This window comes from Phaenicophaeus curvirostris, chromosome 14 (assembly GCF_032191515.1).
Source record: "Phaenicophaeus curvirostris isolate KB17595 chromosome 14, BPBGC_Pcur_1.0, whole genome shotgun sequence".
Classification (NCBI taxonomy): Eukaryota; Metazoa; Chordata; class Aves; order Cuculiformes; family Cuculidae; genus Phaenicophaeus; species Phaenicophaeus curvirostris.
In genome coordinates, this window is record NC_091405.1 from 17,378,455 (window position 1) to 17,396,737 (window position 18,283).

Genomic DNA, 18,283 nt, shown 5'->3' on the forward strand with positions numbered 1-18,283 from the left:
GCCTATGGCAGGGGGGTGGAACTGGATGGGCTTTAAGGTCCCTTCTGATCCAAACCAGTTGGATCAGAAGTGTTGTGTGAGTGTGGCTGGTGCTGGGCCAGAGATCTCAAGCCCTGCATCGTTTAGGGGGATAGGTGCTCCATGAGGTGGGAAGAAGCCTGCGCAGGATGGGAAAGCCTGCTTCTGGAGTGCCTGCAGACACACACAGAGGTTCCTCCTCAGCCTGAAGGACTGGAGTGTCCAAGGGATAGGAGGGTCACTGGCAAGACCCCCAGCAGGCCAGGTTTTGATGGGTGAGGGCTGGCCCCACACACTCCAGATGGTTTTGGGGTGCCCTCACTGCGACGCTGGCACACTGGGTTAGGTAAGGTGGGTAGGGTTGCCTGGCTGTGCTCCTGCTGGCAGCAGACTCCCCTCCCTGGAGCTGTGCTCTGCCCTGCGCCCTTGCCTGGCCACATCCAGCTGGGCACTGGCCAGCGATTGCCGCTACGAGTTCCCGTAAGGCTGGGCTGGGCCCCGGCCTCTGCTGGCAAACAACCTTCACCCCATGGCCGGGGACTGCTGGGACGTGGGGCTGCAGCCCACTTGGCAGGAAGGGGCGGCTTCTTATGCGGCTTCTTGGCCGCAGTCCCGTGGAGCTGGCACGGGACACGCTGTGACCCTCGTGCAGCCGGGCTGGCACGGCGCGGGGCACTGGCAGCACCGAGCCCCGCTGCACCCTGGCTTGGCCGAGCAGCTGGCAGGATGCACTCCGGCCACGGCAGAGCCGGGCACTGGCTCTCGACTGCTCTGCTCTGGCTTTGCCAACCAGCACTGGGGCAGCTGCCCCTGCCCTGTGGGGCTGCCAGGTGACCCACAGGGACCACTCCAGCTTGTGGTGTGGGGCAGGGGCTGGCTCTGGTGTCATAACTGTGCCCCTCCTGCCCCTTGGACACCCCAGTCTGCACCAGCGGCTGCAGCCAGATCTCTCTCCACGTATTTGTGTTTTCAAAATTCCAGAAACTCTTGGCACGCTGACTTCCCATGGGGGCTTGGCTGGTTTTGCCAGTGGCCTCTGCCAAGCAAAGTGGGGCTTTTTGTGCTCCTCTTTCTGGGAAATGTGCTGGCTGCCTGCAGCAGGGTCAGGAGGTGTGGAGCACAGGAGGCTGCACCAGGGCGAGGGAGGTGGAAATAAAAGGGATGAGGAGGGAGCTCTGAACTACATCGACCTGCAGAAGGAGGCTGCTGTGAGGAGGGGGAGCTGTCAGCATGGGGTGAGTGACATCCATGTGTCCCTGCACATGTGTAGTGCTGTGCTTGGCTGAGGACCTGGCTCTGCTGTGGGCAGGAGCTGTTAGACCTGGAAGCACTCTGGATGCCAACACTGCAGCTTCATCCTCTACAGCAGCAGGGTCCGTGTGTCTGATGGGCACCCCCAGTGGCTTGGGGTCAGCCCTCTGCCATCCCTGTGACACAGTCTGTGGGACAGGCCATGAGCCTGGTTGGGGCGGTGGTCCTGGTGGGGCCCACAGAATGGGAGCAGAGAGGAATGAGCCCTCTGAGTGTGCCCTCTCTTCCCTGCAGACCTACAGTGCTGCTGATTGTTGGCCTGGCCTGGACCGTGCTGGAGACTGCAGCTGCTGGTGACGGTACCTTCCAGGGCAAGGAGGGGAGCGCTGGGGCTTGGATAAAGCCGGGGTAGCTTGGCAGGGAAGACAGGAGTTGGGAGGGAGCTGCCGCTGGTGGGAGCGATGGCCTGGGTTAGGTCCTCTGGGCCAGCTGAGCATCTTCTGCCTGCAGAGCAGAGCTGTTCAAAACCTGCGGACATCGAAAATGGCTACGTGGAGCACCTGATCAGGTTCCGCTGTAACCCCTACTACCAGCTACGCGGTGACAGTGACGGTGAGACACGCGGCACGGGCATGGTGCTTGGTGATGGGACTTGTCCCTGGCTCCAGGGGATGCGTGGGGCTGCCCCAGCGCTGGGTGATGCGGCCCCCCTGGCTTCCCACACTTACGCAAGCCCTGGGCGGGTGTGGTACCTCCATGCATCCCCACTGCAGGGCAGAGGTTTCCCTCTTCCCTGACTCTGGTTTCCCTCCAAAGGCATCTACAAGTGTGGCGAGAAGAACACGTGGGTGAGCAAAGGAGGTAGCTTGGAGGAACCTGTCTGTGAGCCAGGTGAGAGCAGAGCTGGGGCTGTGAGGGGCAGGGTGGGCTGGGGGGCTGTGAGATGTCCGTCTGGGCAGCCAAGGGCCACAGGGGCTGCTCACAGCCCCCGTCTTTGGTCTTGCTTCCTGGGGCTGCTGTGGGCTGGGAGGCATCGGGTGCCTGCTGGCCTTTGAGTGCTCACCAGAGCTCTGCTCTGCCCTGTGCAGTGTGTGGGAAGCCCAAGAACCCCCCTGAGCAGATGCAGCGCATCGTTGGGGGCCTGCTGGCCAGGAAGGGCAACTTCCCCTGGCAGGGCCGGCTGGTGACCCGTCACAACCTCATCGCGGGGGCCACGCTTATTAGCGACCAGTGGCTGCTGACTACGGGCAAGAACGTCTACATGAACCACAAAGAGGATGCGACACCGGAGGAAATCGCTCCTACTCTGAAGCTTTTCTTGGGCAACAAGGACAAGCCAGCATTGAAAATTGAGCGCGTGGTGCTGCACCCCGCCTACCCCGACGCTGTGGATCTGGCCCTGCTGAAGCTCAAGGAGAAGGTGCCCATAGGAGAGGAGGTGATGCCCATCTGCCTGCCCCAGAAGAGCTACGTGCAGACAGGGCGAGTGGGTTACGTCTCAGGATGGGGCCGTGGCGCTTCCTTAGAGTTTTCCAGCATGATGAAGTATGTGATGCTGCCGGTGGCAGACAGCAAGAGCTGCTGGCAGTACTATGAGAAGAACGGGTCCCACGTGGTCCAGCCCATCCTCAGCAATGACACTTTCTGCGTGGGCATGAGCGAGCTGCGGGAGGACACGTGCTATGGGGATGCTGGTGGTGCCTTTGCTGTGCAGGACACTGATGATGACACCTGGTATGCAGCCGGCATCCTCAGCTACGACAAGACCTGCACGGCCTCCAAGTATGGTGTGTACGTGGATGTGCAGCGTGTGCTGGACTGGATCAAGGAGACGGTGGCAGATAACTGAGGCGGGGCCACAGGGGAATAAAACTACTCCACATATAGCTGCAGGCTCTGTCTGTCTGGGGGCAGCGCTGTGGGGGATGTATGCGGGTGTCCATGCCGGGGGTGTATGTGCTGCCTGCAGGATGGGGAGCCTGGTCTGCAGAGCTGCTGGGGTCTCAGGTGGTTCTCCCCTCACCCCATGTGTGTGAGTGTCTGTGGGGTTCTCCTCTCCCTGATGGGGTGCCTGTGGTTCTCTCCCACTGCCTCCATCTATGGCAATGTCTGTGGGGTTCTCTCCCCAGTGTGCGTGTGTGTGTCTGTAGGGGTTCTCTTCCCCCACCTTGTCTGTAGGGCTGTCTGTGAGGTTCTCCCCCACCATCCATGGGAATGTCTGTGGGAGTTCCCTACCCATCCATAGGGGAGTCTGTGTGTGAGGCTGTGCATTTCCTCTCCATCCATGGAAGATCCCGTGTGGATCTCCCCCAACATCTGTGGGAGTGTCTGCGGGGTTCCCCTCCCCCAGTGTGGGTGTCTGTAGGGGTCTCTCCACCCCGGCGTGGGTGTCTTTAGGTACTTTCCCCTCCATGGGGGTGTCTGTGAGGGTCTTCCCCATGTGGGTCTGTGTGTGGGTCACCCCTCCCACCGTGGGGGCCTCTGTGGGGGTGTCTCTCTCCCCACTATGTGGGTCTCTGTGAGGGTCTCTCCCACCCCCGTGTGGGTCTCTGTGAGGGTCTCTCCCCCCATGGGGGTCTCTCCCACCCCCGTGTGGGTCTCTGTGGGGGTCTCTCCCCCGCTGGGGCCTCCCCGGTTTCCAGCCCGCCCCTCCCTCCCCACTCCAGCCGCTCCCTCCTCGGCCGGAAGCGCTCCCGCCGCCACGTGACGCACACAGCTTCCCATGCCGGAAGTCCGCCGAGGACGTCTTGACTCGCGCTGCTCACACTCTATGGTAGCTGCCCCTGCCGTAGGCTCTGCCCGCACCATAGACGCAGCGGGCAGGGCTAGAGCGGCGCTTCTCGCGGAGCACTGTGGGGCGGTCATGGCGGCGCTCGGGTGCCGGGCTGCCGGCCGCTGAGTCCAACCGCGAGCCGGCGCCGACCCCGCGCTGCCCCGCGGGCCCCATGGCCGCCCTGCCCCGCGCGGCCCGGTAGCCATGGCCGAGGCGGGCGAGGAGGCGCTGCACCGGCTGGAGGGGACGCGCCCGGAGGCCGAGGCGGGCGGGCTGGTGGCGCGGGACCGCAGCGCCGCCGCCGAGCAGCACGTCTTCAAGGCGCCGGCCCCGCGCGTCTCCCTGCTCGGCCTCGACGTGCTGGCGGCGCAGAAGCGGCGGGAGCGCGAGGAGGAGGCGGCGGGCAGCGGGAAGCGATCCCGGGTCTCTTCCTATAAGGATTGGGAGGAGGGCCGGGACGAGGCGGGCAGCCCCGAGGAGGAGGAAGAGGAGGAGGAGCGCGATGGGAGCAGCCGCAGCGCCCGCAGGGACAGGTGGGGGCCCCGGGAGCTTTGTCGGGTCCGTGCGCGGGGTGTGAGCTCTGCTGGGAATGAGCCTGAGTGTGGGGTGTGAGTGTGAGTGTGGGGTGTGAGCTGTGCTGGGGATCGAGCCTGAGTGTGGGGTGTGAGCTGTGCTGGGGATCGAGCCTGAGTGTGGGGTGTGAGTGTGGGGTGTGGGGTGTGAGCTGTGCTGGGGATCGAGCCTGAGTGTGAGTGTGGGGTGTGAGTGTGGAGTGTGAGTGTGGGGTGTGAGCTCTGCTGGGGATCGAGCCTGAGTGTGGGGTGTGAGCTCTGCTGGGGAACGCGTGTGACTGTGGGGTGTGGGCTCTGTTGGGGAAGAAGCGTGAGTATGGGGTGCGAGCTCCATTGTGTCAGCAGGGCCATAATCTCTTCTGTGGCAGCAGGGGGGCTGGAGATCTCAGGGGAGGACTGCGGGCACTTCTATAGATCTGAGGAGGTCTGGCAAACAGTTTTCTCTCCACTGCTGTCTCCCCACGGTGTTGGGAATGGGAGTGCCCTTAGATGCTGTTAGGCCTGCAGATACCTCCTATCCCAGCTGAGAGACTCTCTGCTTCTTGGAAGCAGTGGCTGGCTTGGAAGTGCACGTCTGAGCATCAGCAGAGCTGGTGAGCTGTTAGCAGAGAATGGAGGGAGTACTTATAGCTAAAAGCTTCTGCTACAGCAGAGATTAGAGCTAGAGTTGTGTGAGACAAGTCAAAGGCTGGATGTTCCTTAGCACTGTTGATCTTTTCTTCTCTATGCTCTGCCTTCCCAGGCATTACCGTTCTGTCCATGTGGAAACACCTTCCTACACTGGGGGTGTCAGCGAGGAGTTTTGGGAACGCAGCCGGCAGCGGGAAAGGGAGCGTCGGGAACATGGTGTCTTTGCCTCCTCCAAAGAGGAGAAGGAACGGAAGAAGGACCGCAATAGGGATCGGGACCACGATCGTAAACGGGACCGCGGTAACTGCTCAGGGACCTTTGTGACTCTTCCTGCACAGGGTCTGGGCTCGTCCCTCAGCCTGTCTGTAGTCCTTAGCAAATGTTTATGGTGCTTGCAGACTTGGGAAGCCTATCTGTACCCTGGGCATCTGATCTTCCTTTCTTTTTGCAGAGGAACGGGACAAAAGTCGTCACAGCAGCAGATCAGAGAGGGATGGCTCGTCGGAGCGGAGTAGCAGGAGGAGTGAACCAGAGAGTCCCAGACATCGGCCCAAAGGTAGGCGTGGGACCTGGCAGAGTTCTCACGTGAGATGTGTTCCTGCAGCTTGTCAGGACAAGTGTGGGTAGAAAAGCATCTCTCAATGTTTGTGGTTAGGGCAAGCATAAAATTAACTCAGCCTGAGTCTGGGAGCAATTGACCAGCTGTGTGTGGGTGAAAATCTGGCTGATCTCTGTGTAGTGGGGTCTGTTTCATGTCTGTGTGATAGAAATACAGTCCTTTGGCAATTTTCATTGGAATCATTGGGTTAGTCCCCTCTCTTAAAGGGAGGGTAAATGTGTGAGCACCCTCTTTCTGGGCTCCTTGCTGGAAGCTGTGAGGTGGCTCTGGGTGCCTTGGTCACTTTGAACATCAGGCGTTAAACCTCATCTTCTGCACTAGATGCAGCCACGCCGTCTCGCTCTAGCTGGGAGGAAGATGATAGTGGTTACAGCAGTACCCGCCGCTCACAGTGGGAATCTCCCTCACCCACGCCTTCCTATCGAGACTCAGAGCGCAGCCACCGAGCATCATCACAGCGGGACACAGACCGGAGAGACCGGGACAGGTATCCAAGCTTGTGGCTGCAGCTATGAGCTCTTGAGCTGCAGAAGGGGGAGGTTGTGTGTTCGAGTAGCGCCTGGCTGTGGGCACCAATCCCTCCCTTGTGCTGTTTTTTCAGGTCTGTGAGGAGCAAGTACTCAGATAGGACACCACTGCCCACCCCATCATACAAATACAACGAGTGGGCTGATGACCGGAGGCACTTGGGGTCCACGCCACGGCTCTCTAGAGGGAGAGGTGAGCAGCCTGGGCTGGGCAGTGGCACAGTCCCTTTCCCCTGCATGGCACAAGGTCGGGCTCTGTGGGTTTTCCTCTGGAGCGGCAGCAGGGCCAGCACCTGGACTGACCACCTCATCCTCTCCAGGGCGGCGTGAAGATGGGGAAGAGGGCATTGCCTTTGAGACGGAGGAGGAGCGGCAGCAGTGGGAGGATGATCAGCGGGTGAGAGCTCGAAGAGGGGCAAGGAGCAGGGCACCCAGTGGGCTGGGGGCTGCCGGCTGAGGTGGAAAATGGGGAGTGGTGGGAGGACCTGGCCTGGGAAGCATCTCTGCGGGTGTTTGCTGCAGGGGGCTGCCCAACCTGGCCTGCGGGGTTGGCAGAGCTCAGGGCCGCACCTCTTCCCTCCCAGCAAGCTGACCGGGACTGGTACATGATGGATGAGGGCTACGACGAGTTTCACAATCCCTTGGCCTACTCCTCTGAGGAGTACGTGAAGAAACGGGAGCAACACTTGCACAAGCAGAGGCAGAAGCGCATCTCGGCGCAGCGGCGGCAGATCAATGAGGTAGGGGAGATGTGGGGTCAGCTGCTCTGAATTGTGTGAGTTTTGCTGCTGCTTGAGAGATCTGCTTGCTGTGGGTGAAGGCTGAGCCCTTGCTGTCAGGTGGAAAGGATGGACTGTGTCCTGGTCCAGACTGAACCAGGGCTCGCAGGGAAATTATTGTTAAGCTCCCCTGGAGCGCGTAGCCCTGTGTATCCTGCGTGGGTCAGAATTCACAGAGTGGCTGTGGTGGATCGCAGTGTCCAGGGTAGCAGGAATGCAGAGGGCTCTGCTCCTGCTGTTCTAGGGTGTGAGTTAGGGGACTAGTGATGTCTGCTGTTGGCCCAGTGGATGCTGGGGCTGCTGCCCTCAGCACATAAACAGATTTATGTCCAGGCTTCCTGGTTTATTGAGTATGACACGGGTCTCATAGAAATTGTCCTGCATTTCCTTGGAGACAGTCCTGTTGACCATGTGCCTCATACGGCCAGTCTGTTTCCCGTACCCTGCTGCTTTCAGTCACTGTTTCTTCCCTAGCGCTTCCTTTCAGGCTCTGTAGGCTGGGACCATCAGTTTCCTCCTATTGTCAGTGCAGGCCCCAGGCCTGAGCTCAGTGTTTGGGTGTGACCTCTTGGGCTTTCTGTGAAGCTTCTCTGCATTTTCTGCTATGTTATTTCCTGCAGGATAACGAGCGCTGGGAGACAAATCGCATGCTGACCAGTGGTGTGGTTCATCGTATTGAAGTGGATGAAGATTTTGAGGAGGATAACTCTGCTAAAGTGCATCTGTTGGTGCACAACCTGGTGCCCCCTTTCTTAGATGGAAGGATTGTCTTCACCAAGCAGGTAGAGACTCTGGCCGAAGGCTCTGGTGGCAGGGAGCCCCACAAGTGTGAACTCTGTGTACTGAAGCAATACCTCTTTTCTCTAGCCAGAGCCTGTCATCCCTGTCAAGGATGCCACTTCAGATTTGGCCATCATAGCCCGGAAAGGCAGCCAGTTGGTACGCAAGCACAGGGAGCAAAAGGAGCGTAAGAGGGTATGCTGTGACCTTTGGACTTACTACCCACTGTACATGTTGCAGCTTTTGTTTGGACTTTATGGAATACAGGCTTTGGTGACGATGATGACAAGGAGTTCATATTTTTATGAGCTGGGTTATCCTGGCAGCCCAGCTCCTTGCATTGTCTTATAAGCAGCTGCTGTGATGTAATTTCCTCAGGCACTTTTCACTGTGCAGAGGACCCTGACATTTGAATCATGGGAGAAGAGAGCAAGTGGAAGAACTGAACATAGCTTAGGGACAGTCAGCAGTCAGTATGGCGGCAGCATGTATCTCGTCGTGTCTCAGCAGAAGAGTTGTAAGGAGAAGTAAGGTAGCCTATTAGTTTTGGGAGGTGTTTTCTAGGGAGTTTCTAGGGAGAAGGGTCAGCTGGAACCATTTTCTTAAGAGGTGGTTGGTCATCCTGTGTCTGAAGACTCTGTATCCAGACGAGTGCCTAAAAGCTCTGCTCAAGTTCACTTGGAAGAGGGTGACTTGAAGGAATAGGATGTGCATTCTGTATTGTAGCATTGGGGAATTATGGGGCTGATATGCTTTTCTAGTCTTCTGAGCAGGATTGGAAAAGAATAATTTGTCAGTTCTGCTGTGCAAAGTTTCGATGCTCTCTGTCCTTCCAGGCTCAGCATAAACACTGGGAGCTGGCAGGCACAAAACTGGGAGACATTATGGGGATTAAGAAGGAGGACGAGAAGGATGAGATGGTGACAGATGATGGCAAAGTGGATTACAGGTAGGAGCTTGCTTTGAGTTGCTCCTGCTCAGTTGGTGCTGAGGGCTGTAGGCTTAACAATGTATGTGGAGGGGCCGTTTCAGGACTTCTGGTATTTCCACAGGACCGAGCAGAAGTTTGCTGAACACATGAAAGAAAAAAGTGAAGCCAGCAGTGAGTTTGCCAAGAAGAAATCAATCCTGGAGCAGAGACAATATCTGCCCATCTTTGCTGTGCAGCAGGAGCTGCTCTCCATCCTCAGGTATGGCTACTAGGGAGCTGATTGTATAGCATCTCTGGGTGTTGACCTTGTATCTTGGGAGCTAAGGTGGGAAATTCCTGTTTACGTGGCCTGTTTGGAAGCTGTGCCCTCAGGAAACAAAGCCCGTTGCTTTGTGTGGTTGGTGACAGCTCTGCTGCCTGACTAGGATGACGCTTGGCTGGCCAGCGAGGTCTGTGAATGTAAAACCTCTTCTTTGTGGTGTATGAAGAAATACTTTTTCTTCAGAGACAACAGCATTGTGATTGTGGTGGGGGAGACGGGGAGCGGGAAGACGACGCAGTTGACGCAGTACCTCCACGAGGATGGCTACACAGACTACGGCATGATCGGCTGCACCCAGCCCCGCCGAGTGGCGGCGATGTCTGTTGCCAAGCGGGTCAGTGAAGAGATGGGGGTGCGCCTGGGAGAGGAGGTGAGTCTGGCAGCGCCTGCGGGGACGCGGCCTGATGGCAGCGAACGCGTGGGGCTGTTGGAGGACGCAGGGGTATCTCTGCCCTCCCAGGTGGGCTATGCTATCCGCTTTGAGGACTGCACGTCTGAGAACACAGTGATCAAATACATGACGGATGGGATCCTTCTTCGTGAGTCACTGCGGGAGGCTGACCTGGACAACTACAGCGCCATCATCATGGATGAGGCACACGAGCGCTCACTCAATACGGACGTGCTCTTCGGCCTGCTTCGGGAGGTGTGTGTGAACCGGGACTAGAGGACAGCAGCATAGAGCACGTGAGCAGGGACAGCCCCCTGCCAGGTCTGGGAGAGAGAAGTGGAGCTGCCACAGCTCTGTCTACACTTGCTGCCATGTTACACATCCTGGTCCCTTGTTCTTATGGGGTTAAATCTCCCTAGTGTCCAAGTGCTGCCAGAGGCTTGCTGGCTGTCAGGCACTCTAGGTACAGAGATCTTCACTGGCTTAAAGCTTCCTGGGCTGAGGTCAGCAGGTCTTAACTGCACAGATTATATAGCATCTTTGTCACTGGCATTAGCGGCCAGTCCCTCTAGGTTACAGCAGAAGCTCTATCCTTTGCTGATATCTCAGTAATAATGGAAGCAGCCTACAGCCCTGCACAAATGTCCTTTCCTTATTGTTCCTTTCATCTGCTTCCTAGGTGGTGGCCCGACGCTCAGACCTGAAGCTTGTTGTCACTTCAGCCACCATGGATGCAGACAAGTTTGCCTCCTTCTTTGGGAACGTTCCTATTTTCCACATTCCTGGGCGCACTTTCCCTGTTGATATTCTCTTCAGCAAGGTACGGTCAACGTTGCAAAGGAAAGTTCTCTTGTGTCAGGAGGGGTTTGTGACTTAGCTGGGCTGTGTCCTGTGGTGGACAGAAAGGACGGAGCAGGAGCAGCCGTGCTGTGGTGCAGTCTTGCACATAGGATGGGGCAGGTGAGATTATTGGTGTCTGTAACCTGGGCTGTGCCTTTCAGACCCCACAAGAGGATTATGTGGAGGCTGCAGTGAAACAAGCCCTGCAGGTCCATTTGTCTGGTGCTCCTGGAGACATCCTCGTCTTCATGCCTGGCCAGGAGGACATAGAGGTGAGATGGAAGGACAGGCACTGTCCTACTCCCGTGTTGTTTTAATCTCATGCTTACACCCCTCTTTGTGTCTAGGTGACCTCAGAACAAATTGTGGAGCACCTTGAGGAGTTGGAGAAGGCACCTGCTCTTGCTGTACTGCCTATCTATTCTCAGCTGCCGTCGGACTTGCAGGCCAAGATATTCCAGAAGGTGCTGATGTGTGCTCTGTGATAGGAGTGGGGACAGGGGAAGCTGGTGTAGGGAAGAGTAGGAGTGAGAGGTGCAGACATGGTTTTTGTATTGCATGTGGATGGAGAGAGAAAACATGTGCCGCCTCAGCTTCCCGAGAGTCATTCCTGTCTTGGGTTCTGTATTGCTGCTCTGCACTCCTCCTCCATGGTGCAGAGGCCTTTGCGCAGGGATTTGATTGACATGCAGTGTTCTTGCAGGCTCCGGATGGGGTCAGGAAATGCATTGTTGCCACTAACATTGCAGAGACCTCGCTGACAGTGGATGGCATCATGTTTGTGATTGACTCTGGCTACTGCAAGTTGAAGGTAAGCTGAGATTTCCTGTACTGTTTATGTCTGTGATCTTTGGGGTTGGATTGAGAGAGCTCTGTGGTAGTGACCCAGCCTTCTTACTTCAGTCTGTTCTTCTTGCGCCCTGCAGGTTTTCAACCCCCGTATAGGCATGGATGCGCTGCAGATCTACCCCATCAGTCAAGCCAATGCCAACCAGAGGGCAGGCCGAGCTGGCCGAACAGGCCCAGGCCACTGCTTCAGGTAGGCACGTCACTGCTGTTCCTCATCCTGTCACGTCTGCAGCTTGGCATCAGGTTATGTATATATTTTTCTCGCTGAAACTGTTCATTATCTTGAACTTCTCAGGGGATGAGAGTGGTAGGCAGGTCTTGAGGCCTTTTTTGGACCCAGTGCCTCTTCACAGTAAAGGATATACTCTGGTTTCTTCCCCTGCCCATCTTCACTTGTGGCTGTTCCGCCCTTGGTGCTCTCAGGATAACAGCCAAGCCGAAGACTGCTTTCTCAAGGCTTTGGTTTGAGATGGGTTTGCACCCAGGGAAGGACTGCACTTGAGAGGGGTGTACGCTGAACTGTGGCCCACGCACTCCTGTGTGCTGGGGAGGCCACACTTTGGTCTCGTGCTTGGCTGGGTTGGGCACTGGCTGGTGAGTTAATAGGGAACACGGTGGCCTGAACAGAAGGATCATGCACTTGGCATCTGTTCCCCAGGCTCTACACCCAGAGCGCCTACAAGAACGAGCTGCTGACCACCACGGTGCCCGAGATCCAGCGCACCAACCTCGCCAACGTAGTGCTTTTGCTCAAGTCCCTGGGTGTGCAGGACCTGCTGCAGTTCCACTTCATGGATCCACCCCCTGAGGACAACATGCTGAACTCCATGTACCAGCTATGGATCCTGGGGGCCCTGGATAACACAGGTATTGACTGCTGGGACAAGCCTGTAGCCCGTGGGGCTGGTACCTGCCTAGGTGCTGATCTCTGTGCTGTTTCCACAGGTGGTCTGACCTCAACAGGACGTCTCATGGTGGAGTTCCCACTGGATCCTGCACTCTCCAAAATGCTCATTGTCTCCTGCGACATGGGTTGCAGCTCTGAGATCTTGCTCATTGTCTCCATGTTGTCTGTGCCTGCCATCTTTTACCGGCCTAAGGTACTTGTTTGCTCTTTCAGCAGTTTAAGGCCTTTCCCTGCCGTCTGACTAACCTGGGTTCTTTATTTGCCGTTCAGGGCAGAGAGGAGGAGAGTGACCAAGTGCGGGAGAAATTTGCTGTTCCAGAGAGTGATCACTTGACTTACCTGAACGTTTACCTGCAGTGGAAGAACAACAGCTATTCCACGCTGTGGTGCAACCAACACTTCATCCACGCCAAGGCCATGCGGAAGGTGAGGCAGTGGCAATGAGGCTGGGGGAGGACGCCTTGCACAGGAGAGGGCTCTGACTGCCACACACCTTTGCAGGTGCGGGAGGTGCGTGCCCAGCTCAAGGACATTATGGTGCAGCAGCGGATGAGTCTGGCATCCTGTGGGACTGACTGGGATATCGTCAGGAAGTGCATTTGTGCTGCTTATTTCCATCAAGCTGCAAAGCTGAAGGTAAGAGGTGTCTGTGTTAGTGTTGGGGCTGAGAGACCCTGTCTGGGAGCAGGTGGACTAACCACCCTTCTCTCTGCAGGGCATCGGGGAGTACGTGAACATCCGCACGGGCATGCCCTGCCACCTGCACCCCACGAGCTCTCTGTTCGGTATGGGCTACACACCAGACTACATTGTGTATCACGAGCTGGTCATGACCACTAAGGTGAGCTTGAGCTGAGTGTAGCAAGGAGGAGTGAGGTGTGCTTTGAAGGACAGTGGGAGGGCTTTGCTGGGATACTAGGATCTATCAGAAGGGCAGATCTCAGCCTTTCTCCCCTATACCAACTAGGCATGTCTGCGTTAATTGCAGAGTCCTGTTTGTCACTTTTTCCTTGCCTATGTGGGACATATTTGAGCTTCTTTGTGGTCTCACTGAGTCCTGCCCATTGCAGTTTCTGAGGCCAGAAGGAATTGTCTGGAAGGGGGATAGTCCCAGCCTGGGAAGTGCCAACAGCAAGTAGGGGAGGGAGGGAGCTGTTGCGGCTCTGGAAATGATGCCCAGGCCCTGTGAATGCCATCCTTCTACCCTGATTTTTCCTTCTGTCCCTGTAGGAATACATGCAGTGTGTCACCGCTGTGGATGGAGAGTGGCTGGCAGAGCTGGGCCCCATGTTCTACAGCATCAAACATGCTGGCAAGTCACGCCAGGTGAGTCTCCTGTCCAGGATGAGCTGGCAGGCAGCAGGCCTACTGCGTGCCTGTTCTAGCGCAGTGTGTGTTTTGACATGGAGGGAACTGGCCTGTGGGCCTCCAGGGAGTCTGCTGCTGGCCATCCCTCTGCCTGTCCCTGATCTGCTGCCTTGTTCCAGGAGAACCGCCGCCGTGCCAAGGAGGAAGTGTCTGCCATGGAGGAAGAGATGGCTTTGGCTGAGGAGCAGCTGCGTGCCCGCCGCGAGGAGCAGGAGCGCCGTAACCCAATGAGCAGTTCAAGGTAGGCACTGTCCCTGACGCGCTATGAGTCCTTAAGAGCAGTAGTAGTGAGCTGTGTGGAGGCTCCCACCTTCCCCTGGGTGTTGTGGTGCAAGGAAGGGTTGCATATTCCACTGATCACCCTTGTCCTCTCCTGGCAGATCTACTAAAATCTACACCCCTGGGCGGAAGGAGCAGGGGGAGCCCCTGACGCCACGACGCACCCCAGCCCGCTTTGGCCTCTGAGAAGGCAGTGCCCGTTCCTTTGAGGCGTAAAGACTTCCAGGAGCAGCTGAGTCTTAGGAGAATGCCCTGTTCCTCTGATCACTGTACTCTGTGAAGTGCTCTCCGGCTTGTGGCCCAGAAAGGCTTTGGTTGGCACTACTTTTGCTACAGAACAGAAAGAATTTTATTTGTTTAAAGGTTGTCAGTCTAATCCTTGCTTTGTTTTGCGTAGCTTCTTGTCTTGGAGGTGAGTGTTGGGTTGAGGCAGCCCTGCAGAATCTTGAAAGGCTTGTGCTGTCGGGATGTTGCCCTGTAGAACCTGGGCAAGGCACAGAGTTACGCTGATGTAGAGGGCAAAGACAAGCTGTCCCTGACCCAAATGACTGCAAAAGCAATTCTACCACAACCCACGCCCTGGGCCTGCAGTGGGTGCCCAGCTGTCCCTGTACACGCAGGGCTGTAAACCCAGCCCTGTTTGAGGCCAGGCTGTGCTAGGAATTCTGTTCACTTTCACCTGCTCACAGCTGTGGTGCTGCTCGTGTCTTCTGACCGTGAGGTATGTGTGTTCCTCCTGCATCCTGTCCAGTGTGTCTTGAAGATGCCTGGAGAAAAGGCAGGGGAGATAAGGTGGTGCAGAGACAATCCCGCTCTGCTGGCCTTGTGGGAGCTTGGGTAGTCCAGCAATTGTCCACCTGTCCCTTATACCCCTGCCAACAGCAGCAAGTGCTGTTTGCAGAGAGCTCAGCTTTACTTGCCATCACTTACTCCTTTTCACCTGTCAGTTGTACCATTGGCTTGATTTGCTGCTGGATCTTGTGTCCTAGTTGCTCATTTGGCTGCCTGGAAACAAGGTGTGAGCTGAGTGGGTTGGTGTGAGGAGAAGGCAGCTGCCTGCCCCTCTCTATTCTGTTAAGGCTTCTTGCTCATGTCTGCTCCTTCACACACTGGCTGGTGATGGCACCAGCTCCCTCCTTGTGCAGCCTGTTGCTGCCGGAGAGTGCCAGAACATGGGGAAGGGTGCAGGGTTTCTACCCAGAAAGAAGGAACCCCCTGGGCCATGTGTGAACTCGGGACTGAAGGCAGCTGGAGAAAACAGGCTGTACTGGTGCAGCAGCCTTTGGCGCTGAGCAGAGGGACTGGAGGTGCCGATGCCTCAGGGGAGCTGCTCTGGAGAACCATTGCCTCGGCACTACTGGCTGTGAACTTTTGTCATAACATGGTAGTTTTATACTGAGGGGCTTCTTTCTATCAGCAGAGCAGAGAGGGCTAGTTTAAGCTGCCTGACCCACAGCCTCATCTGTTGGTAGCCCAGGATCTACATCCCCTGTCCTGTCCCCCTCTGCCTTGCCTGGGGGCTGGGATCTGTCGTTCTCTGGTGCTAGAGGCCCAGTTGGCACTCCTGCCCTTGGGCTGTGGTGCTGCTTGTTTCTATCCTGCACTTGCCCTGTGGCTTTGCTGAGCTCTTCCTTGAGGAACGCCATCTCCACCTTGCAAATAACCAGAGCTCGCTTGCTGTTGTGGTGTAGCTGCTGCCAGTATTGGGCTTGGCTGGTCGCCTTCTGCAGGCTTTCCTGGAGGGAGCGGACCTGTCAGTAGCATAGAGGGACAGTGAAAGAGAGAGAAGCTGAGCACAGATTCTCAGTGCCCTGCGGGAAGGCTTGTTCTGCTCATGGGACCCCTGCAGCCTCCTTAGCTCCCAGTGGAGCTGCTGCCTCTGTTTCTTCGAGGCTGCAATCTTCTGCTTTACTTTCTCTTGCTGGGCTTGGGCCAGCTCTGCCTGCAGGGTGTGCATGTCCTGCACCTGCATGCAAAGTTGTGGGGCAGAGAAGGTGGCTGGGCACGCTCCCCCCAGGGACTGGACTGGTGCTGTCCAGAAGCAGGAAAGGGCTTGGGTACCGAGGGCTGCACGGGGGCTGGCTGCATCTCAGGGCTGTCTTGTCCCTGCCCTTACCTGTTGTAACAGCTCTGCCACGTGCTTTCTGCTGGAGACAGCTTCTCGCTGCAGGTCTTGGATGGCCTCCTTGGCTCTGCTAAGGTGCCTCAGACTTCTCTGCTCCCGGGCCTGCATGGCTCCCTGTTCCTCTTGCAGCTGAGCCAGGCTGTGCTGCAGGTCCTGGCTCTTCTCCTCCTGTGCCCTCAGCTGCCAGGAAGGCGATGCCTTAGTGCATGCTGCATTGCTGCGCTGGTGCCGCTTCCTGCCAGCGCGAGATCTGTGCCCTCTCTCCTGCTGCCAGTCCCAGCTCCCTGCCCGCTCCTGCAGCACAGGCTTAGCTGCAGGGCTTTATTCTCTCTCTGGAGGGTGCTCATCCGCTCCTTTGCCTACTGCCGCTGTTGCTGGAGCTTTTCCTTCCCCTCCTCTCGCATGGCCTGGTAGCTGCTCCTGGCACTGGGGGCAGGGGAGACTGGGGCCAGGCTGACAGAGGGACCCTGCAGCGTGCTGATCTGTACCTGTTACCTACCTGCTCCCTCAGGGCTTGGAGTTGTTCTTGGCTCCTCTGCAGCTTCTCTTTTGCGTCAGCAGTAGCGTGCATGTGTTGCAGTGCCTGCTCCAGGGCCACCTGCTGCTTCCACTGCCACTGGCTCAGCTCCACCTGGAGCTGTGCTGCCAGCTCCCTGGGGACAAGGATGCAGGTGGAGCAGCGGCTGCCCCAGGCTGCCCTCCCGTGCTGGAGTGAGCACGGGCACAACCCCGGTCAGGCTCTGGCTGTGCCAGGGACAGCCGCCCTCAGGGCCTGCCTACCTGCTCTGTGCCTGCTCAGCTTTGCTGCTGGCTGCTTTCTCTTCTAGTGCTTGCAGCTCAGCCTCCACCTCGCGGTTGCTCTCGTGCTGCATATTCTTCCCCGAGCACAGACCTGGCTCTGCGTGCCGCAGGGTGCTTGGGGCTGGGGGCTGCTCTGCTGCTGCCTCAGCTGCTTGAGACAGTGGGACCGGGCCAGTATTGCCACCTCCTTCCCTGTCCGAGGGCTTCTGTGGGAAGTGGAGCAGGACTCAGTTTTGGGGCACCTGCTGTCATGGATCCTGTGCTCCCCCTGGCTGCTTCCCTCTAGGCTCGGGGAGCTGCCTCTCCACCCTCTCAGAACTGTGCAGGGAAATACTGGCTGCGCTGTGCCCAGGCCTTGTGGTGTCTGCCAGCTCCTGCCTGGCCCTGTGCACCGGGGCCAATGCTGACCAGTTTGAGCAGCTCTGTGTGCTCATTCAGGACTTTTTAGCTAGTGGCAGAATGGCTGCAGGGAGGCTATGTAGGGGCTGACCTCTGTCTGCAGTGCTTCATCTTCCTGGGCCTGTGGAGCGGTGCTTCCCTGGCCTGTGGGTACCCAGCATGATGCGGGACCCTGTGATCACCCTGATCACCCTGTGCTGCTGCTGTGGGGAGGCTGGGGCTGGAGAGGCAGCTAGTTTGGGACAACTTCTGCATGGTGGGCTGTTGGGGAGGGCCTGTGGCAGAGGCGTGTGGCCTGGCACCAAGGGGGAGGCGGGATGGCTGCTGGCTTCTGGCTCTTCCATCCCTGTGCCCCAGGGCTGTTGGGCAGGCACGGTTCCCAGCCTGTGCTGGGGTGGCACATAGAATTATAGAATTAGAATTATAGAATCATTTAGGTTGGAAAAGACCTTTAAGATCATCAAGTCCAACTGTAAACCTAACACTGCCAACTCCACCACTAAACCATGTCCATAAACACCATATCTACATGTCTTTTAAACACCTCCAGGGAAAGCACATGGCATATTGCAGGGAAAGACAAGAATCTGAACAAATCACCTGGCCTCTCCATGAAATGAGAGGGTTGTTAGGACTAAGGAGGATGTGACAAAAAAAAAAGGGCAGGGGGGGAGGAAACACCCAAAGACACAGAAGGATGTGAGAACTCTTGAATCCCACAGCTGCTTCAGGCCTGATACTCCAAGATGCCAGGTAGCTGGCAAAGACAACATTCAAGTGAGACAGGTATTATTCTGCATTCAGAGTTTTGTATTCCTAAATTATAAGCATCCTGGGACTATGAGATTACAGAGCTATAAATTGCCACCATAGAACCCCTGGAAATCACTCTCTTCTATCGTTTTAACAGTCACACAAGGGTGGGGGACTCACACAGCCTGGCAATGGTACCTTTCCCAACCCTGCTTGCAACTGCTGTATCAGAAAGGTCGAGTCCTGGTGCTTCTGCTCCATTGCATGTTCCTGCTCTTGCGGTTGGACCCAGTGCTTGCATTTTATGCCCCTGCAGAACTGCGGGTGCAGCTGCACCTCCTTTATCAAGGCCTGCACCTCTGCTGGCTC

The 18,283-nt window shown here is 57.1% G+C and overlaps 3 protein-coding genes across 3 annotated transcripts; 2 read left to right on the forward strand and 1 right to left on the reverse strand.

The window, feature by feature from the left end:
• The first annotated feature begins 1,138 nt into the window (after nucleotides 1–1,138).
• LOC138726471 (haptoglobin-like) lies at nucleotides 1,139–3,155 on the forward strand. The gene is made up of 5 exons (XM_069868248.1): nucleotides 1,139–1,253; nucleotides 1,564–1,628; nucleotides 1,780–1,881; nucleotides 2,086–2,160; nucleotides 2,358–3,155. The coding sequence occupies exons 1-5, from the start codon at nucleotides 1,249–1,251 to the stop codon at nucleotides 3,116–3,118; spliced, it is 1,008 nt and encodes a 335-aa protein (XP_069724349.1). The 5' UTR covers nucleotides 1,139–1,248; the 3' UTR covers nucleotides 3,119–3,155.
• A 939-nt stretch (nucleotides 3,156–4,094) lies between these two features.
• On the forward strand, nucleotides 4,095–14,198 carry DHX38 (DEAH-box helicase 38). The gene is made up of 26 exons (XM_069868121.1): nucleotides 4,095–4,575; nucleotides 5,357–5,544; nucleotides 5,696–5,800; nucleotides 6,185–6,350; nucleotides 6,465–6,583; nucleotides 6,711–6,787; nucleotides 6,975–7,130; nucleotides 7,790–7,951; nucleotides 8,037–8,144; nucleotides 8,786–8,898; nucleotides 9,002–9,139; nucleotides 9,386–9,572; nucleotides 9,663–9,848; nucleotides 10,273–10,413; nucleotides 10,595–10,705; nucleotides 10,781–10,897; nucleotides 11,137–11,244; nucleotides 11,360–11,472; nucleotides 11,941–12,149; nucleotides 12,228–12,382; nucleotides 12,460–12,615; nucleotides 12,691–12,825; nucleotides 12,905–13,030; nucleotides 13,420–13,515; nucleotides 13,677–13,798; nucleotides 13,938–14,198. The coding sequence occupies exons 1-26, from the start codon at nucleotides 4,247–4,249 to the stop codon at nucleotides 14,020–14,022; spliced, it is 3,708 nt and encodes a 1,235-aa protein (XP_069724222.1). The 5' UTR covers nucleotides 4,095–4,246; the 3' UTR covers nucleotides 14,023–14,198.
• A 726-nt stretch (nucleotides 14,199–14,924) lies between these two features.
• Nucleotides 14,925–16,833, reverse strand: LOC138726804 (golgin subfamily A member 2-like). The gene is made up of 5 exons (XM_069868814.1): nucleotides 16,742–16,833; nucleotides 16,461–16,614; nucleotides 15,953–16,141; nucleotides 15,291–15,587; nucleotides 14,925–15,029 (listed from the first exon to the last, which is right to left on the reverse strand). Exons 1-5 carry the CDS (start codon nucleotides 16,831–16,833, stop codon nucleotides 14,925–14,927), a joined length of 837 nt encoding a protein of 278 aa, XP_069724915.1.
• Between the last annotated feature and the right edge of the window lie 1,450 nt (nucleotides 16,834–18,283).

Coding starts and splice junctions, on each gene's coding strand:
- LOC138726471 (XM_069868248.1), top strand. Junction 1,629..1,779: donor GACTGCAGCTGCTGGTGACG/GTACCTTCCAGG, acceptor TTCTGCCTGCAG/AGCAGAGCTGTTCAAAACCT. Junction 2,161..2,357: donor GGAACCTGTCTGTGAGCCAG/GTGAGAGCAGAG, acceptor TGCCCTGTGCAG/TGTGTGGGAAGCCCAAGAAC.
- DHX38 (XM_069868121.1), top strand. CDS start 4,247: ATGGCCGAGGCGGGCGAGGAGGCGCTGCACCGGCTGGAGGGGACGCGC. Junction 6,584..6,710: donor ACGGCTCTCTAGAGGGAGAG/GTGAGCAGCCTG, acceptor CATCCTCTCCAG/GGCGGCGTGAAGATGGGGAA. Junction 13,031..13,419: donor AGCTGGTCATGACCACTAAG/GTGAGCTTGAGC, acceptor CTGTCCCTGTAG/GAATACATGCAGTGTGTCAC.
- LOC138726804 (XM_069868814.1), bottom strand. CDS start 16,833: ATGCAGCACGAGAGCAACCGCGAGGTGGAGGCTGAGCTGCAAGCACTA. Junction 16,142..16,460: donor TCCAAGCCCTGAGGGAGCAG/GTAGGTAACAGG, acceptor CCTTCCTGGCAG/CTGAGGGCACAGGAGGAGAA. Junction 15,588..15,952: donor TGGCAGAGCTGTTACAACAG/GTAAGGGCAGGG, acceptor TGCTACTGACAG/GTCCGCTCCCTCCAGGAAAG.